The sequence below is a fragment of the Microplitis mediator genome, chromosome 1 (assembly GCF_029852145.1).
Source record: "Microplitis mediator isolate UGA2020A chromosome 1, iyMicMedi2.1, whole genome shotgun sequence".
In the NCBI taxonomy this organism is placed as follows: Eukaryota; Metazoa; Arthropoda; class Insecta; order Hymenoptera; family Braconidae; genus Microplitis; species Microplitis mediator.
This window is the reverse complement of record NC_079969.1, coordinates 412093-434749: the sequence shown is the minus strand read 5'-3', so window position 1 is coordinate 434749 and position 22657 is coordinate 412093. Positions and strand designations below refer to the sequence as shown.

The window sequence follows — 22657 nt, the reverse complement described above, 5'->3', positions numbered from 1 at the left end:
TTTCAAACGCGCATTTTTTTAAATTTTAAATTTGTCTGATGTTACGCGCGAAAAAAAATTTTTTTTAAAAATCCAATGCCGCCAACGCAAACAAAATTTGAAAAATTATCATCCTGTCAGCGCGTGCGCTTGACGTAACAATCGAAGTTACATAATCGATAATCCCAGATAAGAAAAAAAAACATAATTCGATAGCCCAGTAATCGATATTAAAATTCTCGAAGTGTGAAAACGTAAACATCACGTTAAAGTGTCTCTTAAAAATAATAATAAATATAAATCTATTAAAACAAATTGATAGGACATTTTATAAATTTATTATCATAATTCAAATAATAAATAATAGTAATAACTAATAATAATTATTTAAAAGTTTTTTATTAATAATACAAGTAATTAATAATAAATATACTTGTCGCGTGGTTTTCTTTGTGTGTAGACAGAATAGAAAAAAAAAAAATTCCCGTGACGTGAGGTGGCATCTTGTCTTCTGATTGGTCGAATAAATAATAAGAAAGATAAAATTTATTTTAGTGTTTGTGTTTACTACATCTGCTGGGTTTAATGTTCTTATAAATGTGAAGTATCATACACATATATATTCATATATATATATATATATTTTATTATATATGTTTAGTGATTGATCGTGTCTTTTCCTCTCATTTTTAATACAACAATATACCTATACAAGTATAGATATTTTTATATATGTATATATATGTATACATATATGTAAATAATTTATATTATTAATAAATAAGACACACGTTTAGTTTCATTCGACATTTTTTAGTCTATTTGTTATAAATAAACAATAGGAGTGAAAATTTTTAAAAATTCGAGAAGCGAAAAGTAAACGAGTGAATAAAAATAAAAATTAAAAAAAGTGATTTTGTGTAAAAATAATTAAAAGTGATTGTCAAGACTAAAATAGATAAATATTGTTTTTATTTTCGTCATGCTTGTGATTATAAAATTTAATAATTGTGTAAAATAATAATAATATTAATTGAAAGTAATTCCTACAATTATGTGATAGTTGGGTTTAGTTTTTTATGGATTTATTGTTATTCAAATTATTGTAATTGACGTTTTTGTTTTTATAACCTAATTTATTTTAATATTTCATCATTTTATGTAAAAAAAACAAACAGAGGTATGTAATTTATTTATTTTTTAAATTTATTTGGTTTTTTTTTCTATTAGTTGTTGGTTATTTTAAATTTTTTCATTTTAAAATTCAAAAAGTAAACAAATAATAATAATAATAATAATTATTATTATTATTATTATTTGTCAATAAAAACATTGACATGCAATTAAGAATTTTAATTTTAATTTTAAATTGATCGTTTTATTTTTTTTAATTTTCAAGTTTTTGTACTAGAAAATTAGAAAAATATTTTTCCCGCGAAATTTAAAAACTATTAATTTATTTTCTAAATTTTAATTTTTAATCAAAAATTTTTAATTTAAATTATTGACATCTAGATTTTTTTTTTTATCAAAATTTCTCATTGAGCAGCACAAATTTACTATCAAAAATATTTTGCTAACAAAATATATCAAAGTATTAATAACTCCATCATAGTATCAAATGTAAAACTAAAGTATTTAAAAAAAAAAAAAACTGGATTTTAAATCCTTCCCATTGAATCATCGACGAAAAAAAACTCCCAACAAATACCAGAATTCAACCCCGCCACCAAAGTTGTTATGACTGGCAGCTCAATTTCAAACATTAAAGATTAAAAAGTTTATTCACACCATTCGGGCTCCGAGTTGTGTATCTAATAATAAACAACAATTTTCAAAATAACAACATAAATATTTATTTTTATCAACAGCTGATACCCCTAGTTCTGGAATTAAAAACAATTCAATTAAAAGTAAAATTTGAATTAAAAATTCAAATCCCAAAATGTAATTAAATTAACTACAGACTGAGATAATTAAACTATAGTTTGTGTCACCGTATTGACAGTTCTGGCACGAGTGACGCTCTATAAAATTTACCTCCTGTAGTTTTTTTACGTCTGGTTAAAATTCAGTAACTACATTATAAAAAAATTGGTCTTGTAGTTTCTGTAATTAAAAAACTCCAACTACTTTTCCCCTGGACAATATCACACACTTTTACATCAACTTCCATGTTTAACAAAATGGCCGACAAAATAAACCATCAGCGCCACCATTAATTTTTGTACACCGTGTAGTTACACTAGACCTAAGCTGTAGTTATACTAATTACATTTTCAAACTTATTAATTGGAACCTTTGAAATTATGCCCCTGTATTTTACGTCAATTGCAGAAATAATCTGGAAAAACTTTTTAAAATTTTTCGCGCGCAATATTTCAAAAAATTAATTTCTTTTTGATGTAAATAATTTTTCAGAAGTAAAAATGGGTGACAATTATCAAGAATTCATACTGAGTGACCTGAATCCCCCAAATCAAATGGACAATTCGATAAAACAAGAACCCAATGGATTAGAAATAACAACAACGGCATCAGTACCAATACCCGGTAGTCATCGTGGCGCCCGTGGAATTTATGACCAATTTTCACCTTCGCCTCTGACATTACCATCAATGTGGGGCTCCAGAATAGACACCGACGACTACTCAATAGACCCAGAGCAACTGGGAATAACATTCAAAATGGAAGATGATGACATATTCCAAGTGGACAAAGCCGACCTAATCCAAGGTCCTACACTGGCTGAGCTGAATGCCAACGATGATATTTTGCTCGGTGATTTGAATTTTGATGATTTACTGCTACCCGAAGAACGACTGCAGCCGCTGTCACCACCGACCGTCATTCCGCAACCAGTAACAATAGCACCGGCACCTATTCCCGTTGCTTCTCACGTTGGACTACTGAGTGGCATCAGCGGTTTTGCTGCCAGTTATCCCAGTAGCACAGTAACATTCAAACCAACCACGACTTACTCGACGAATTTCATTGGAAACTTTGATAACGATGTTGTCTATGTCAGTCCAAGTACCAGCAACATTGCCGGTAAGTTTCCTTTTTTTTTTTTTTAATTTAGCAGAAGCTATTGCATCAAACAGCTGATCAATTTTATTTTTTTATTTGAAACAGAATCAATGGACTCGTGCTATGAAATTGGAAGTTCAACGGCAAGTTCATCAACGTCACCGCACATGATTCCTGGTGGTGTAAATACTCCTGCTGATAATAATTTATCAGTAAATAATAAATCAATGACCGTTGGACAATCATCAACATTGCACGAGTTGTTGATGAGAAAAGTTGATAGTAATACAGTAAGTCCAATAAAACGAGTGGATCCTATTCCGATGGACATTGGTAGCAGTAGTAAAATAAAAGTATCGAGATTATCAACATCAGCACCAACACAAAGTCATGGATTGGAACAAATATGGGCTAGACGTGAGCCCCGACGTCATTTGTTGAGTACATCGAGTATTGGAGTCGCAGAAGCTGAATCTACTAGTAGTTTAAGTACAGGAGGTGCACTCAGTCCCGATCCGCAGGTTGATCCACTTGGACATTTGGATCCGCTTAGTCACGATGAAGGCTACGAGGACAGCGATGATGATAGCGATCATTACGATGACTACAGCAGTGATAATGGTACGTATTTTTTTTTTTTTTCTAGTCAGTGATGTCTGTTACAGGATATTGTGATGATTGTTGTTATTTTTGTTGTGATTTAAGACTCTGGGAGCGATGGCGAGGATCACAACAGTATTAGAATGATGCGAGATCCAACAACGTCATCAGGATCATCAAAATTATCCAAGAAAGAAAAATATTTTTGGCAATATAATGTCCAAGCTAAGGGACCTAAAGGACAACGTCTGATAGCACACAAACGATTAATCGACCCGCATGTTCTTAACCAAGCAACAGATCCAGTTTTTAGTCCAAGTTGTTCTTTGCGCGGGATAAAACATTCTGGCAAAGCACGCAAAGGTGACGGCAATGATTTGACACCAAATCCACGTAAATTGTGTATTATTGGGAAAGAATTGGATAAATTGTCGCGTGTCATAAATGATATGACACCAGTGTCTGAATTGCCATTTCCTGCGAGGCCTAAAACACGTAAAGAAAAAAATAAGTTGGCGTCACGTGCTTGCCGTTTGAAAAAAAAAGCACAACATGAAGCTAATAAAATAAAATTGCATGGTCTCGAAGTTGAACACAAACGTCTCATTAACGGGATTTCACAAATGAAATCAATATTGGCGGCTAAATTAACGGAATCGAGTCCTGATAATCAGGAAGAGTTGACACGACAAATAGACAAAATTTGTAAATTTGCTACAAGTAAGTTTTATTTTTATTAAATAAAATTCGTTTAAATTAAATGGAAATTTTTTCGGAAAGATCTGGTGCAATTGTCACTAAAAAGTTTATTTACTGTAATCCTGATAGCAAATCTGGCAACAAGTCGGCGATTGTCTTACTGCTGCAACTTGTTGTCAACTTGAACTCGACTTGGGAATCCCATAAGTTAATAGACTGGATGTCAACTTTCTAAGGAAGTTGATGGCAAAAGTTGACATCCACTAGTTGTTGGAAAGTTGCAGCAACTTGTTGTCAAAGAAGTTGTCGTTAACTTGATTACAACTAATTGACATCAACTTTCTTACCCGAGTTTTGCTATCAGGAAATTTTATAATATTTTTTATAGTTACAATTGCGCCCTCTCCTTTAAAACTTAGCGGTAAATTTCTTTAAAAAATTAATTTTCCGCGCATGCGTGAAAAAATTCTAAAAAACTGACCCAATTTACAAAAAAAACAAGAAATTTTGCAGAGTATTCTTACATGCATTTGATTATTTTTCACTTAAGTAACGAAGTTATTTTTAATTATTAATTACAGAAGTACGTATCGCAAACCATTCGACTGAATTTGTTAATAAAGTTTTGGATAAAATGAAGTCTGGGGTCCCGGACGGTGGCATCGACGACTTTTAGTTATAAATAATATCCTGGGTCATCACTATAATCATCAACGGCAACAATTATGATTACGACAAAAATGCCTATTCTTAGTTTATATTTTTTTTTTAATCAAAAGAAAAAAAAAAATATTTTTATCGTGTGTAAGAAAAAAAAACTCGTCTATTCTTGAAGTAAAAATAATAATAATAGTCATAAAATATCAATGATTATTAAAAAGTAATAGATATTAAGAAGTAATAAGTACATTATGTTAATAACAATAACAATAGTTGGCTAACTTGGTCTACCTCAGAGAAAACGCTATACCTGCATAATTATTTTTAAACTATAATAATAATAACAATTAATATTAATATCGTAGTATGTATATGCTTGATGAAAAAAAATATATATATATATTTATACAAATTAAATATATATACTATTTTTTTTTATAAATAGATGGTAAGAAAATAATATTTTACTTTAATAACATATTTAAACGAGTATATATTCAGTAACTATTAAAGCTCTGGTAGCTTTTTAATTAATAAGCGTCTAATTATACATCTATGATAATTTTTTTTTTTATTATTTTTTTTTTTTAAATCTTATAATTACAGTAGTAATTAAAATGAATAAATTATATATTTTGTGAGGTAGTTATTGTATTCAGGAAAAATATTATAATCACTTTTTAATTAATAATAATAATTAATTCATATGGTCTATTATTATAGATTATTTTAAATTTATAATTATATTAATTTATATGATAGTAAGAAAAAAAAATCAAATTTTATTGATGTATAAATTATATTTTACTATATCTGATGATATGTCAACATATGATCACAAATGATCAGATGTAATCATATATGGTAACAAATGTTCATGTATACATATATATTGTCATATATGATCACATATATCTTACTATATATGGTCAAGTACGATTACATATGATCTTATATGATTATATACGGCCAAATATGACTACATATGGTCATATATGGTTATGTGTCTTAATATAATCATGTATGGTAATAAATAGTCATATATCGCTATATATATGACTGTATATGGTCAAGTATGATTACACATGGGCTTCAATATAATTATCAATACTCATCTAAAGGCGTATATGATCACATACGGTAATATATGAGTATATAAGGTCATCTATGATCACATACGGTAATATATGAGTATATAAGGTCATCTATGATCACATGTCATATATTACTATATATGGTCAAGTATGATTACATATGATCTTACATGATTATATACTGCCAAATATGACTACATATGGTCATATATGGTTATATGTGTCTTAATATAATCATATATGGTAATAAATAGTCATATATCGCTATATATATGACTGTATATGGTCAAGTATGATTACACATGGGCTTCAATATAATTATGAATACTTATCTAAAGGCGTATATGATCACATACGGTAGTATATGAGTATATAAGGTCATATATGATCACATGTCATATATTACTATATATGGTCAAGTATGATTACATATGATCTTACATGATTATATACTGCCAAATATGACTACATATGGTCATATATGGTTATATGTGTCTTAATATAATCATATATGGTAATGAATAGTCATATCGCTATATATATGACAGTATATGGTCAAGTATGATTACATATGATCTTATATGATCATATACGGCCACATATGACTACATAAGGTCATATGGTTATATGTGTCTTAATATAATCATATATGGTAATAAAGTCATATATCGCTATATATATGACTGTATATGGTCAAGTATAATTACACATGGGCTTCAATATAATTATGAATACTCATCTAAAGGCGTATGTGATCACATATGATGATATATGAGTATATAAGGTCATATATGATCACATATACTCACATATAGATTTTTAAGGTCATATATGATTATAAATGATCATGTGTAGCTCATACATATTATTTATAATCAATATTATTAAGTGATTATAATATTTTTCCATATGAGAAGATAAAAATTATATGACGTGAGTTGTTTATTAAATTTAAAAATTTGAAAATTTTTATTAGATATTTATATCGTAAAGAATGCTGGTTTATATTGATATTATGCTTTAAAAAAATAATTATAATTATTATCGTTGAAAAAAAAATTGTAATCATTATAATTAAATAGAAACAAGTAGTTTTCTATGTAATAATTTTAATGAAAAAAAAAAAAAGAAAAAAATTTATGGAAGGACAGTTTGGATAATATTTTATTTTTGTACTTTAGTTGTTTTTTTTTATTTTTTAAATTATGTCAAGTTTAAATTATAGAAAGTAATACTATAAGATTTAATTTTATTATTGTTTATCTTTATTTTTAATAAAATAACGGCAATGCGTTGCGTATTTTATACCCGCCTAAAAAAAAATTGTTTTTTATAAAATCGATTTTTCAATCGTCGATTTTTATATAAATTTTTAATGAAAAAAATGTTAATTATTTTGTCTGAGAATTTTTAAGTCAAAAATAGATTTGTTGAGAATTTTTTTTTTTTTTCGCCTCAACTATCAAAGATATGAAAAAAATATATCAATACAAATTCATAGATAATTTTGTCCTCGACAAAAAAGGTCCTCATCACATTTGACGTAATTCAAATATTTCGAAAGTTATAGATCTTTTTAAATTCAAAATTCAAATTTATTTATTTTAAAATTCAAATTTTGATTATTAATTCAAAAAAAATTCACAGCAAATCTTTTTTCTAAAACTTCTACCCTCCTGTAAAAAAAAATGTTAATCAAAAATTAATTATGACAGTAATTGAAAGAAAGTAAAAATTCAAATTTAAAAATCCAGAAAAAGTAGAAATTTTTGCGTCTGTAATTTTTATGTAAAAAAAATTGTTTTGATTAATTTTATAAATCGTTACTTCATGTGCCAGACTATGTCTTATAAGTTAATTAATCCATAGTTATTATTATTATAAATAATAATAAAAAATATTTTTCTTTATTTTTTCATCTGCATGTTAATTAATTTCATTGTATTTTTTATGTTTAAAATAAAAAAAGAAAAAAAAAATACCGGTCTCCATAAATGAATTTTTTTATTTTAAATTTTAATTAAAAAATAAATCCCTAAATGAAACAAAACCCATGAGAAATTATTTTTTACATTTTCTTTATTCACATCAATAATTTCTATTCTTATATTTATTATTACAATTAATTATATTTATAGACAATTAATTTAAGATATTAATTAAATTATACAATTTTATTTTCTGTACATTTTATTTATTTTTTAAAAATAAATTCGTGCATTAAAAAAAATTATGTTTTTTTTGGAACTTTTTTCTGTCCTTTGGTTTTCGTGCATAAAAAAAAGTAATTAATATTAACAACTAATTAATGAGTGCTAGATATATGGCACTAATTAATGCAATCGTAAAAAAAATTTAACAGACTATTGGTGGCAATTATTTTTATTTTTTTTGACTAGATAAATAATTATTTATTTTTAATTAGGCTGCTGGTATGTACAAAAGCGTTAATTACTATCATTAATTATAATTTCTTTGCATATTTACAAACAAAGAATTTTTTTAGCATAAAAAAGCATTTCATTTAAATTACGCTGTTTTTTTTATTTAAAATTTCGGTCTTTGATATTAAAAAAAATATATACATTTATTAAATAACGCAAAATTTTTTTTTCACATCAATTAAAAATTACAAATAAAATTGACGTATATATTTTTTTTACATCAAAAGTTTCTGTAATATTTCAATTACCGCTAAAAGTCAGTACTTAAATTACATAACAAATTTAAGGGCCAGGGGTAACTATTTGTAGTTAATTTAATTCCTGGTGGAAAAAAACCAACACCGGACAGGGAATCCCGTAAAGTTCAAATTTGAATTTCGCGGGAAAAATAATCCGACATCAGACAGTGAATCCCGTGAACTCCAAATTTGAATGTCGCGGGAAAAAAAATCCGACATCAGACAGTAAATCCCGAAAATTCGAAATTTGAATTTCGCGGGAAAAAAAATCCGACATCAGACAGTGAATCCCGAGAATTCGAAATTTGAATGTCGCGGGAAAAAAAAACCAACATCAGACAGTAAATCCCGAGAATTCGAAATTTGAATGTCGCGGGAAAAAAAATCCGACATCAGACAGTGAATCCCGAGAATTCGAAATTTGAATCTGTGGAACCATTCGTAAAAAAAATTACATACAATATAGGGAGCAGAAGAAAACGGTGGAGGTCTAAATGCGTTACGTAATTTAAGTACAGCCCGTAAATTAACAAAACTCAAATTTAAATTTAAAAAATAAAAAAAAACTTAAACTAGTTAAGCGAAATGCCTTGAATCCAGGAACTAAGATCACTAGTGTCCTCGCAAATAAGACTAAGACCTTGATTATTACCGAGCTTACAATGATCATTTAATTTTTTCGACTCAATGATACTCGCCGCAGCAGTGCGACCAGTCAAATAGGCGCCATGAACAGTCGAATAAAAACTTGAGTGCGTGTGCTCACCCGCGAAGGCAATTAATATTTTTTTGCTGCCATCTGGGTCGTCACTAACAAGAGGCTCAGCAAGCGCTTCGATGTCTAGTTGACTGGAGCCAATCGCAACCGCGGTATAAGACCCGCAAGTCCACGGCTGCGAGTGCCAACTTGTTCTCAAACAATTTTTCGGCACAGGAACAAACGGATCATTTAAAAATTTTCTCAATATCATTGTGCAGGCATCAGATATTTCTTTGCTCGTTAATTGTTCCATGTACTCGGCTTCGCGGCCTGATATCCATGCAAGTAATAATGTCTCGGATAGTTTTGTAAAGGAATAAATTTTTCTGTACCACGTTTTACTGATGTCTTTGCTGGATGAAGAATCTTCTTGATCACTGATGACGCTGTCGTCCCACAGAAGAAGAACTTCAGACACTCCGGGGTTTAAAAATGGACGATCGTATTCCAAAAATATTTTATCCACGGTACCGAACATTAATTTATCTATTGCTTCGCATTTGTATTGTGGTAACGGTGGATTAAATATCGCTTTATTTTTTTTTAATACACCTAGTGGTAATGTACAAATTAATTGATCGGCTGTTATTATTTTACCATTTGAACAGCTGACGCGAATTTTATTTTTTTCTTCTTCCGTGTCGTCTTCTGACTGCCACCTGTAAATTATTTATTATTAGTAACCTCTGAGAAAAAAATGACCCAATAATTGACCATAGACCGGTTTTTAATCTTTTAAATATCTTGTACATAAAAATTTTATGTGAATAAATAAATTAAAATTGAATTTCAAATGGAGACATAAAATACCCGCCGTTTTAACAGTGACGAGTTTTAATGCCTGCTCTATATTCGTATGTTAATTTTTCCTGTTCTGTCAGTTTTTATTCCGTGATAAAATTTTCGATCAAATTTAGCAATCGGATGTCAACTTTCTGTGAAAATTAAAAGCAACTGGGAATCCCACAAAATGATGACAGCTAGACGTCATGATACTAAAGTTAGCAGACAATTACCAATTTTTGAATTTTTTTTCCACAATTTGATTGAAAAAAAAAAACATAAATAAAAAATGCACATGTAGAAAATTCAAAAAACTATAGGTGCAATTTTTTAAATACTTTTTTTTTGTAATCTGTCGTGTAAAAAAATTCAAAAATTATCAGACGGCGGCGAACTTTAGTGTCATCTAGACGTCAACTTTTTAAGGAAATTGGTGGCAAAAGTTGACATCTACTAGTTGGTGGGGTTGCCTTGAATTTTCCCAGAAAGGCTGAAGTCGTCATCTTGATTGCAACTAATAGATGCCAATTTTCTGACCAAAAAGTTTTGCTATCGGATAATTCTACCGTTTAAATTTAGTGGTAACAAAGTGATGGTCATTCTGTTAATAATTAAAATTACCTGATTTCAGTAACGGGATGTCCTAATAAAATTTTATCCTTAGGAATGTGTTTGGTAACAGGTTCCAATATACTACTGTAACCACCAGGTAAACTGATATTCCCACCTTGTAACTCAGCATAACTTCCCATTTCAAGTAAATCAACTTGATCCATACTATCACAGCCAGTAATACATGTTTCACGTTTCAACAAACAATCAAACAACAACTGTCGTATTTTACGTTCATTTTCAGGTAATGATGATAAGTATAATGTTGACTCTAATTTAATATGTTCACCAACACTATTGATACCATCTGGCGGCACGTATGCACTTAAAAAATATTCACCACAACGACGTAAAAAACATACATATGCTTCATATATTTCTTGTAAAATAGGAAATGACAATTGCTTGCCGTCTTCCATTGCTGCAACAACTTTGTGGGGTTTCGGGCAGTTTATTATATTTATTAAACCATTCGCCATCGCTAATTCAAATATTGGGTTCCCCAATACCCCATGGATCCAATTTGCCCCTAATTCAATATTATCTTCACCTAAAAAAAATTATTTATTTATTTTTTTCTTCTTTCATATTTATGAGTGCGAATGTACCAGACGTCAGACAATTCTTAAATTATTAATAAATCGAGGAAATAATCAATAGAATAAAATTTGAAAAAATGCGCATTTAAAAAATTTTGAAATTAACGAGTGTATTTTTTAAAAATATTTTTTTTTTGGTTATTTATAATTTTGAATTTGTCTGACGTCGGCTGCATTCACACTCATTCATATTTCAGTTTTTTGTTGTCAATTTTCATGGAATAATAAATAAATATATGAAATATATGAAACATGAATAGAATTTGATGTAAAAATTAAAATGTCATGAGTTTTTTTATTTGAATTAATTATCGGTATAAAAAAATAAAATTTTAAATTTGTAACTTGAAAATATTGATGATTAATTATTAATTAATGAAATAAAATATTTAAAAAATATTATTGTGGAGTAAAAAGCTAGGTTACCTATTTTAGTAGAACATATACGTCCACCGATACGATTTCTTGCTTCAATTATAACAAAATCACTAAAATTGTTTTTTAATAAATGATTTGCTGCTGACAGACCAGCCATGCCAGCACCAATAATACATATTTTATAATTATTTCGGTCATCCACTGAATCACCTGTGGACGCCGCCATTTTTAAATGTCAACATTTAATGATCATGGCCGGATGTCAATGTTAGTACAGAATTTTTATTATTTATCGACTACTTACAATTAATTATTAGAATAAATTCAATTACTTTTTTATTTTCACGATAGTTTAATTAGCGGGAACTGAAAATTTTTTAAATTTTAAATTAAACAAAAAATTTTATTTAAAATTATAGAAAAAAATTTACAGAGATTTTGAAAATTCCGCCATGAGAGTGCATCCAAGTGCAAGTGCAGTGTAGTAGCAGCACGATTTTTGTGTGAAACACTTACGTGTTTTTTTTTTTTATATTTCAAATATTTTTATTACATTTTGCTGCCATTTTATTTTGAATTACGATTTTTAATTTTTCTCCAATTTCTGCTAATTTATATTTCAAATATTTAAATTTACCGCGCAAGTAATAAAAATAATTAATAAATTATTGATGAAAATAAAAAAATTCGAGGATACTTTTTAGTCTAATTAATATAATTATTGAAAAAAATTTTACTAAAATTATTAAATTTCAATTTTGAAATTCCGCGCCAAGTTGGCGCTACTGCGCGTCACTGTATTCGGCGTTGAAGTCGAATGATCGCAAAATCGATTGTTTTGTATCAACTGGCGGTTCGATAGCGGCAGTCAGTATCATCTCGACAACAGCAGTAGTAGTCCAGATATTTATTTACGTTTAAATTGAAAAAGTATCGCAGTTACGTCGTGTAATTATTCATTAAAATTGTTTCTTATAGTCATTGTTTAATTAAATTGTGTAGTGTTTGTAAAATTTAAGTTGTGCAAAGTGTCTGTGCTAGTGTAAAGTATTAAGTGTTCAGTGTTAGTGTAAAGTGTTGGTGATGCTGATGCTGATGACTTTCAAGTTCCTGAGCAAAATCATCTGGCATCGTCTGGTGGGAAATAGCAGTCAAGTGACGTTTTTTAGCTGCAGCACTTGGAGCAATTTAAATTAAATCTCCAAGTGTATTAGGACACCCTTCTGCATATTATTTTCCCGCCAAGGTTTGTTCAAACACTCAAGTGTTTTTTTTTTAATTTTTTAAATATTTTTCTATCATATTCTGCCGCCATTTTATTTTGACACGATTTTTAATTTTCGCAAATTTCTAATAATTTATTTTTCAAATATTTAAATTTACCGCGTAAATAATAAAAATAATTAATAAGAGTGCATTTCGAAATGCGCTGCGCTACAGCTGCTCAAATTTTTAAAAATAATTTTATATTAATTCAAAATTTTAAATTGTCCGCTGATTTCTTTCATAAATTTTTAAATGGAAATTCAAATTTCAAATGAAATTTTTATTTAACTTGAAAAATAAAAATTTTTTTACGATAATTTGAATTTTCCTTACACCTGTAATATATATAATACATATTTATATATATGACAATCGATAATTAAGCAATTGTTGATAACTATTAGAAACAATAATCAAAGCGCCATCTTGCGGCCTAAAACTCATATATATTAACACGTAAGTATACAAAATATATAAAAAAAAAAAAGTTTATATATTTATTGCTAAACATACAAACAACAAATGGCTGTGTAAAAATGTCCTAACCTTACGATGAATGAACATATATATACATATATATATGTATATATATTTATATAAAAAAAAAAAAATGAAGTTACAGTGAGTACAATAATAAAAATAAAATTTAAAAATGATAAATAAAATATAAATGTAGTTTATTTATTAGTGTTGTGTTATTTGTTGATATTATAGTACTATATATTAATTATTTAAATAATAATAATAATAAGTACAGTGAAATGCCAAAAATAAAAAAACTTGATTCACCGGGTAGTAGTTTATGGTGGTTACGTCAACGCGAAGTAGGTTTAAATTCACCAGTAGGTTATGGTGATCGTTTTTATAAAACATTATATTCATCAATCCAACCAGTAACATCATGGGACCATGGTAATAATTTAAATAATGCAATCCATGGTGGAGTTTTTAATCTTGAATTTTCACCTGATGGGTAAGCAAATTATTTATTTATTTTATCTTTAAATAATTAGTCTGTTAAACAGCTAGAGTCATGTCACTTGAAAACTGTCACCTAGTTCACTACCACGCACACAGAAAAAAAAGTTATCTTGAGTCAAGAAAACATTTTGGAAGACAAACGTTTTCGGGAACCAAGTCAAGATTTTCTTGAGTCAACCCTAGTGGAAATTTTTCGGAATTTTCTCTGAATAACTCTGAAAAAGTCTTTAGAATTTTGAAAAAGTCTTTAGAACTTTAGAACTGAGTTTTTCAGAGAAAATTACGAAAAATTTCCACCAGGGAAGAGAATTTGTTTTGGTTAAAAAAAATTATTCTTGATCGGAGAAAATTTTTACTTTATCTGAGAAAATTTAGGTTTCCAAAACAATTTTCTTGAGTCAAGAAAACATTTTGGAAGACAAACGTTTTTGGGAACCAAATCAAGATTTTCTTGAGTCAAGAGAATTTGTTTCAGTTGAAAAAAAATATTCTTGATCGGAGAAAATTTTTACTTTATCTGAGAAAATTTAGGTTTCCAAAACAATTTTCTTGAGTCAAGAAAACATTTTGGAAGACAAACGTTTTTGGGAACCAAATCAAGATTTTCTTGAGTCAAGAGAATTTGTTTCAGTTGAAAAAAAATATTCTTGATCGGAGAAAATTTTTACTTTATCTGAGAAAATTTCGGTTTCCAAAAAAATTTTCTTGAGTCAAGAAAACATTTTGGAAGACAAACGTTTTCGGGAACCAAGTCAAGATTTTCTTGAGTCAAGAGAATTTGTTTTAGTTAAAAAAAATTATTCTTGATCGGAGAAAATTTTTACTTTATCTGAGAAAATTTCGGTTTCCAAAAAAATTTTCTTGAGTCAAGAAAATATTTTGGAAGACAAACGTTTTCGGGAACCAAATCAAGATTTTCTTGAGTCAAGAGAATTTGTTTTGGTTAAAAAAAATTATTCTTGATCGGAGAAAATTTTTACTTTATCTGAGAAAATTTAGGTTTCCAAAAAAATTTTCTTGAATCAAGAATATTTACCTTTAGTCGAGAATTTTTTTTTTCTGTGCACTTGTAGCGGGAGAATTTTAAAAAATTTTGAAATTACTGTAGGAATAGAACTTTTTATAATTTAAAAAATAGTGTAAATTTTAGTTAATTTAATTACTGGTTTATTTTTAAAAATTTCAGCTCGCTACTGGTGGCAGCATGTGAAAAAAAAAGTATCCTAATGTTCGATCCCCTGGGTCGCCGTCTGATAAAAGCTTTGGATAATGCTCACAATGACTGCGTTAATTGCGTTAAATTTCTTGATCACCGCATGTTTGCAACCTGCTCTGATGATAATTCTGTAGCACTGTGGGATGCGCGTAATCTTAAATACAAAATTCGTTCACTTCTTGGTCATACAAAGTGGGTAAAAAGTATTGAATACAGCCCCCAAGACCAGCTTCTTCTTACCAGCGGTTTTGACGGCAGTATTTATTCCTGGGACATCAATAGCGCTACTGAAAATAGTCTTCTGTTCACTCAAGTATTTCATACAAATGGTTTAATGCGTACCCGTTTAACGCCCGACGCTAAAAAAATCCTAGTCAGTACAACTTCTGGATACTTAATTATTATTCATAATTTACGTTTAAGTACTTTAGCCCAAGATCTTGATGGTTTCAAGCCAAATGTCTACCGTTTGATGCAAGTGTCCCAAACAACATTACCAGTAGCCGCTAGTTATACTCATTTATTTTCACAATCACGTAAATACAATCGGGTTGAATTTATAACCGATTTTCCCCAAGGCAATGACGCTGAATTTATTTCAAGTCTTCAAGTCCACCCACAAGGTTGGTGTGTTTTGTCACGTAACGTCGGAAATGAAGAAAAATCCGAGTATACTTGCGTTCATGACATCCAAGACTATCAAGTTCCAGTTGTTGATGATGATGATGATAATAAACGTGATTACGGATCATCGAGTGCTGACTTGAGTGGTCTCTATAATCTTAATACAACTGGAACAAGTACTCCTGCTAATCCAAGTAATCAAACTGCTACTACTGGGCCAAATGACTCTGATCAATCATCAATACGTTATTCATTTGTTATCGATAATCAGAACTCACGATTATCTGAATTACGACCAGATAATCGTATTCCCAGTAATTTTGAAGTCGTCGCCATAAGATCTAATGTTAATTCAAATAACGACCCACGTGTTCCTGGTAATTCACAGCAGCACCAGCAACAGCAACAACAATCACAGCAGGATCGTCGTAATCATCATCATGTTTACAATAATGGTAATTTTTCAGCAGCTAATATGGAGCTGCATGTCAGCTCAACTGATGTTTGGGAAGCATTGGTTGCAGTACGCGAAAATAGATCAAGACGGGAGCGTGAACTTGAACAAATAATAAATAATAATAATCATAACCAAGCAAATAATCCACGTCATTGGATGTTAAGACGACCTTTGCGTGATGATCGTTCCCATACTGTTTTTATACTGGGTGACAGAAGTTCTGCTAATAATTCAAGTTTATCAACAACACAGGCGGCATTTGCGATACCGAGAAATCATAAAATTCATCAGAATGTACCCCGACTGATTAATTACATTCAGGAGCCAAATGTTGGACTGGGTTACATAAAGGAGTTGTGTTTTTCGGCAGATGGACGACTGATATGTTCCCCATTTGGTTTTGGTATAAGACTACTTGGATTTTCTAATGAGTGCCAGGAATTGTCGGCGTGTGTACCCGATATGGACCGACCGAGACAATTGTGTGAATTAGCTACTACTCTTAGTCATACGGACATTGTTCTTAGTACTAAATTTTCACCAAAACATTGTTTGCTAGTATCTGGATGTTTGAGTGGTAAAATTGTTTGGCATCAACCTGTTATTTAAAATTTTTTTTTTTTTAATCTTTAAGTAGTCGACAATTTAAATCTCACATACGGTAATAATGTATCCTTTATTTTTAAATATTCAAGTATGTCTACGAAATTATAATTATATTTATGATTGGTCCGTTGGGTCGACGCCATTTTGTGGTCGGTGCCGGCACTGTCCCAATCGGGTCTTGTATTTTAATTCGGCTTACACGCAAAACTTCCAATTATGTGTAGCAAAAATTTTGATAAATGAAATTTGAAGTTTCGCGCGCAAACTATGGATTCTTATGGGGATATTCGCTGGTATTTAAAATTAGCAGAGTAACAGTATCTTGATGCCACACCAACGATTTAAAGGTTATAGGAATTAATGACAAATTAATGATATAATTTTAATTAATTAAATAACAATAACTTTTACTTAATTATGACTTATTTATAATGAATTTTGAAATTTTATTTTCCGTACAATTAAACAATAGTCAGATAAACAATAATTTATTTTAATGGTTCGAGTTTTTATTGTTTTAACAAGAGAATCAAGTTCGGGTGTCATCGGCTTTTTACGGTTTTGTATTTGAAAAGTGAGCGCATGCGCTTCTGAAAATTTATGACGAGTGAAACTTGAACTCCATTTTCTTTTTGGAACAACTATAACTATAACCCCGTAATTATTGGTTACAAAATGAACTAAGCGACTGTTTGAACATAAAAATTAGAACTTTTTTTTTTTATTTAAATTTAATTAATCACGTTCAGTGATCAAATAATGTATCATTAATTACAAATATTAGGGTGCTTCATTTCAGAGCAACATTTTTTTTTTTAAGTGCTTGTGGAAAAAATCATAGTTAAAAAAAATTCTATGTCGATTACAGACCTAGCTCATCGAAAAATTTGATTTTCCCATTTAAATAACACGGGAAAAATTTTTTTTTTAGCTTTAAGTATTTTTAACCTCGTTAACAAATCAATAGATCGAATAGACTAATACATATTTTTGCAGGAAATTGAACGATAGTTTCGCCGAAAAAGTAAAAAGATCTCCAACTTTACTTCGAGCTCTAATAACTTTTGAACAGATGGATTTATCGAAAAATGATAAGAGACCTTTTTTGTAGAGCGTTCAATTTCCTGAAAAAATATGTATTAGTCTATTCGATCTATTGATTTGTTAACGAGGTTAAAAATACTTAAAGCTAAAAAAAAAATTTTTCCCGTGTTATTTAAATGGGAAAATCGAATTTTTCGATGAACTAGGTCAGTAATCGACATAGAATTTTTTTTCTTGCGCGAAAATTTTTTTTTGTGTTGAACTATGATTTTTTCCACAAGCACTTAAAAAAAAAAAATGTTGCTCTGAAATGAAGCACCCTAATAAATATATTATGAACAATTTCATTACTTATATTATCTTTAATGTACATATTTTTGTATTAATTATTAACGAAATTTGTTAATAAATTATTATCATTATTTACTATCATTTTTTTTTTTAATATATATTTCATTTCTAATAACTGATAAGAATCCAATTACAAGTCTAATTAAAATTAATATTCTAAAAATAAAAATTACTTCATTTTAAGATAAGATATTTTTATGAGGCTCATTAATGAAAAACTTATAAAATTTAATTTCTTTTAATGACTTGATGCAATCGCTCATAAGAAATAAACCCAAGTATTTAGAAAAACAACTTGATTATAAATTTATAAATAGTGATCATTAAATTTCATAAATTTTATAACGCATTTTTTGTAAGAGTTAAAAAAAATTAATACGTCATTACATTGAACCAGAGACCCAGTGAACATTTAACGGTAAGTTAATACATTAATTTTTAAATAAATTGTGCGGTGATTAATTTCTAAAAACAACCGGAAGTTAATAATTTTTAAGAAATTTTTTAATTTAATTCTCACGGTTGCTGAATATTGTCGATTAATTAACTAATTAATTTATTTTCAGATTAAAAATGATGATAAAATTGTTACTGTCATTAATGACTATCGGATTTTTTCAAAACTCGTCTTACTGCTCGTCAATTAATGCGATTAATTTACGAGATAATAGTAAATTTATTTCAAAATTACCTGACTCTACACTAATTCGTAATTTAGCATTAATCGGCTCTTATCAATCAGCTTCCGTAAGACCTATAAAATATCTGCGTACAGAAAATTTAACGATAACAGAACAATTGGAAGCAGGATTACGTGTACTGGACGTCCATTTCCGGCTTGTTGATGAAAAATTTAAACTATATTATGGACCTACATATTTATCTTATACATTTGATGATATATTATCAGAAATTAACGAGTTTATGATACAAAATCCACGGGAATTAATAATAATGTTAATGAAAGTAGAATTTGATCATTTATTAACGGAGTTCAAAGAGTGTAATGTGTTAGAAAATTATATAAAAATATGGCAAAGACGTGGATTGTCATTAATTGGAAAATGGTCACTATTGGAAGACTATATCGGGGAACACCGCGGCCACGTGTTGCTGAGTCATGTTGATAGAAATAATTTTGATGACTGCACAACTTACTTACCCTGCGTTGTACAAAACAATTGGGATGTTACGGACGTAGAAAAAAAATGGCGACTCATTGAAGACAACGAGGAAGAAATGTTCAATGGATACTCGGTCATTCATTCCTGTTTTATTAATTATTTATCCAGCCTTAATCCCTTGCTGTTTATTGATTCATCAACTTCATTAGATGATCCGACGGATTATTTAGACGTAGGACTAAATAGAATTGAAAAAATTAACAGCAGAATGGCTAATTATTTTCGTAACCCACATTATACTCTCGTTATGATTGTGACAGACTTTCCGAGTCAACTGTTGATTGAAAAAATTATTGATAGCAATTTTAATTAATTATCTTTATTTGTTAATTGAGGTCAATTTAACCACAAGTTTTTTAAAAATTGTATTTTATTTTTGTAGTTTGTACTAAGAAATAAATTATATGCTGGGAATTACCGTTTTACTCCCAACTATTTGGCGTTGTTGAGCCAACGGCGGATAAGGGAACTAAATTTAGTTTGCAGAAGACGTTTTTTTTCTCAGTGTAGTATATGACTTTAGAATTACAATTTATATAAAATAGTCAGGTGAAGGTGCTGCGATAGTAAAAAAGTAGTTTATAGTTTTGTAGTTGATAATTTATTCTATGATAAAATTCACTCTCGAGACGTGAAATTTTATTCAAAGTTTCACTACGAGAAGAAATTTTATTACTTTTTGGCTTTAAATTTTTTACCTGGGTATAATGAACAATAGACTGATTAAAAAAAATCGACTATTTTTTATTTTCTTCATTATATCGAAAATATTGTTGAAAATGACGAAAAAAAATACTGTGAAAGTTTGAGCTCTTAATATTAATATTAACAGCTGCCGCATCGCAATTTTCTATTTCCCGTTTAAATAACATGGGAAAATTTATTTTTTAAGCTTTGGAATTTTGTAGCTTACGATGGAACTAATACTTTTAAATATTCAAGACATAATCTTATGGGAAATTTGACGCCCTACAAAAAAGGTCTCTTATAATTTTTCGATATTTTTATTTCTTCAAAAGTTACTCGAACTTGAAGTTAGATTGACGATAAATTTATACATTTTTCAAATTTTTTGACGCAACCATCATCTTTATCGAAAAATTTTATAGGACATTTTTTGTAGAGCATTTTATTTCCTATAATTTATCTCAGAGAGAATTTTCGATATTTTTCACAAATCGTAAGTTATTTGCAATTAACTGAAAATTTTTTTAAATAATCTAAATTTTGTTGCTCAAAATTAATTATAATTAAATTTTCAGTTAATTGCAAATAACTTACGATTTGTGAAAAATATCGAAAATTCTCTCTGAGATAAGTTATAGGAAATAAAATGCTCTACAAAAAATGTCCTGTAAAATTTTCCGATCAAGTTGATGGTTGCGTCAAAAAATTTGAAAAATGTAAAAATTTATCGTCAATTTAACTTCAACTTCGAATTACTTTTGAAGAAATAAAAATATCGAAAAATTATAAGAGACCTTTTTTGTAGAGCGTCAAATTTCCCATAAGAATAAGTCTTGAACATTCAAAAGTATTGGTCCCACCGTGAGCTACAAAATTCCAAAGCTTAAAAAATAAATTTTCTCATGTTATTTAAACGGGAAATAGAAAATCGCGATGCGGCAGTTAACTGATTAAAAAAGTGAATTGAAAAGTATTGAAAATTATTTCAATTCTTTTCAATCCCTCGGTGGTTTTGGAAAGTATTGAATGGAATTGAAATTTCGATCGTTTGAATACTTTCCAATTCCAAAGTGGAATTCGAAAGTATTGAAAAGAATTGAGAATTGAGAAGGATTCAGAAAGATTCAAAAATTTCAATTCATTTCAATCTTTTTCAATCCCACACTTGATCCGAAATGTCGGATTATTTAGGTATTGAGAAGAATTCAGAAAGATTAAAAATATCAATTCATTTGAATCTTTTTCAATTCCTCGGATGTTCAGAAATTCTTTTATTATTTTGGGATTGAAAAGTATTCATTTTATGTCAAAATGAATACCTTGGGGTATAGAAAGTATTCGAAAGGATTCATTTCTCATCTTTTTCAATACTTTTCAATTCACTTTTTTAATCAGGGTTGTTAATATTAATATTAAGAGCTCAAACTTTCACAGTATTTTTTTTTCGTCATTTCCAACAATATTTTCGATATAATGAAGAAAAAAAAAATAGTCGATTTTTTTGAATCAGTCTAATAAACAATATTAAAACATATTGCATTGTAGCTTGTCAACATTTCAATTCCCCGTAATAGCTTATTAATGTTTTTTTTATTTTTATTTCTCAAGATAAGATAGACTTGTAAGTATAAAACCATCAGGAATTTTTAATATTCATTTTACTTATTTTTTTCAACGATTGACAGTTTAAAACATAAACAATAACGCGACAATTTTAAATCGAGAAGAGCATCGACATTGACAGTAAGGTAAATTTTTTCAAACATTGCTCATATAAATATTATAAGCTCGTGCGGAAATTTCTACTGTTTAAAATATATTTAATTTTATAGAATGTCACTGAGAATAAAAAAAATTTTTTGTATTTCAGATTTCAATATAAAGAAAATGTTTATCAAGATTTTGCTATTTTTGTATACAATGACAATATTTTCATACAATTCACTGTACTGCAAAATACTAAATGAAACTAGATACACAGATCACAGTAAATTTATCTCTAACCTACCCGATACTCGACTTGTGCGTAATTTAGCATTAATTGGTAGTCACAATTCAGCGGCAAATAGAGAAATAAATTCTCTTCGTACACAATATTTAACCGTAAAAAAACAATTAGAATCAGGAATACGTGTGCTAGACATACGTCTAAGTCTTGTTGGTCAAGAATTTATAATGGTTTATGGTGACGCATTTTTAATTTATATGTTTGATGATATATTACGAGAAATAAATGAGTTTATGATTAAAAATTCCGGTGAATTAATAATATTGTTGATGAAAATAGACCATTATGGTAATAATTTACCATCTAATTCAAATTATTGTGAGGTATTAGATATTTATGTTGAAAGATGGAAGCGA

At 28.7% G+C, this 22657-nt stretch overlaps 4 protein-coding genes across 4 annotated transcripts; 3 read left to right on the top strand and 1 right to left on the bottom strand.

The window, feature by feature from the left end:
- Positions 1-894: 894 nt before the first annotated feature.
- On the top strand, positions 895-5529 carry LOC130665474 (protein CREBRF homolog). Its single transcript, XM_057465893.1, has 5 exons — positions 895-1159; positions 2401-3030; positions 3115-3630; positions 3715-4329; positions 4890-5529. The coding sequence occupies exons 2-5, from the start codon at positions 2409-2411 to the stop codon at positions 4982-4984; spliced, it is 1848 nt and encodes a 615-aa protein (XP_057321876.1). The 5' UTR covers positions 895-1159; positions 2401-2408; the 3' UTR covers positions 4985-5529.
- A 2723-nt stretch (positions 5530-8252) lies between these two features.
- On the bottom strand, positions 8253-12133 carry LOC130665481 (spermine oxidase). The gene is made up of 3 exons (XM_057465904.1): positions 11926-12133; positions 10910-11450; positions 8253-10164 (listed from the first exon to the last, which is right to left on the bottom strand). The coding sequence occupies exons 1-3, from the start codon at positions 12101-12103 to the stop codon at positions 9318-9320; spliced, it is 1566 nt and encodes a 521-aa protein (XP_057321887.1). The 5' UTR covers positions 12104-12133; the 3' UTR covers positions 8253-9317.
- Positions 12134-13641: 1508 nt separating this feature from the next.
- Positions 13642-18474, top strand: LOC130670402 (DDB1- and CUL4-associated factor 10). Its single transcript, XM_057473808.1, has 2 exons — positions 13642-14116; positions 15311-18474. Exons 1-2 carry the CDS (start codon positions 13905-13907, stop codon positions 17028-17030), a joined length of 1932 nt encoding a protein of 643 aa, XP_057329791.1. The 5' UTR covers positions 13642-13904; the 3' UTR covers positions 17031-18474.
- Positions 18475-18995: 521 nt separating this feature from the next.
- Positions 18996-19919, top strand: LOC130672851 (1-phosphatidylinositol phosphodiesterase-like). Its single transcript, XM_057477654.1, has one exon. The coding sequence runs from the start codon at positions 18996-18998 to the stop codon at positions 19917-19919; it is 924 nt and encodes a 307-aa protein (XP_057333637.1).
- Positions 19920-22657: the final 2738 nt, after the last annotated feature.

Bases quoted from the DNA above. Each gene is read 5' to 3' on its own strand.
- LOC130665474 (XM_057465893.1), top strand. From the start codon at position 2,409: ATGGGTGACAATTATCAAGAATTCATACTGAGTGACCTGAATCCCCCA. The intron at 3,631-3,714 runs GTACGTATTTTT...TTGTGATTTAAG, and splicing joins TGACTACAGCAGTGATAATG to ACTCTGGGAGCGATGGCGAG. The intron at 4,330-4,889 runs GTAAGTTTTATT...TATTAATTACAG, and splicing joins AATTTGTAAATTTGCTACAA to AAGTACGTATCGCAAACCAT.
- LOC130665481 (XM_057465904.1), bottom strand. From the start codon at position 12,103: ATGGCGGCGTCCACAGGTGATTCAGTGGATGACCGAAATAATTATAAA. The intron at 11,451-11,925 runs GTAACCTAGCTT...AATTTTTTTTAG, and splicing joins TATATGTTCTACTAAAATAG to GTGAAGATAATATTGAATTA. The intron at 10,165-10,909 runs GTAATTTTAATT...AATAATTTACAG, and splicing joins CATCCCGTTACTGAAATCAG to GTGGCAGTCAGAAGACGACA.
- LOC130670402 (XM_057473808.1), top strand. From the start codon at position 13,905: ATGCCAAAAATAAAAAAACTTGATTCACCGGGTAGTAGTTTATGGTGG. The intron at 14,117-15,310 runs GTAAGCAAATTA...TAAAAATTTCAG, and splicing joins CTTGAATTTTCACCTGATGG to CTCGCTACTGGTGGCAGCAT.
- LOC130672851 (XM_057477654.1), top strand. From the start codon at position 18,996: ATGATGATAAAATTGTTACTGTCATTAATGACTATCGGATTTTTTCAA.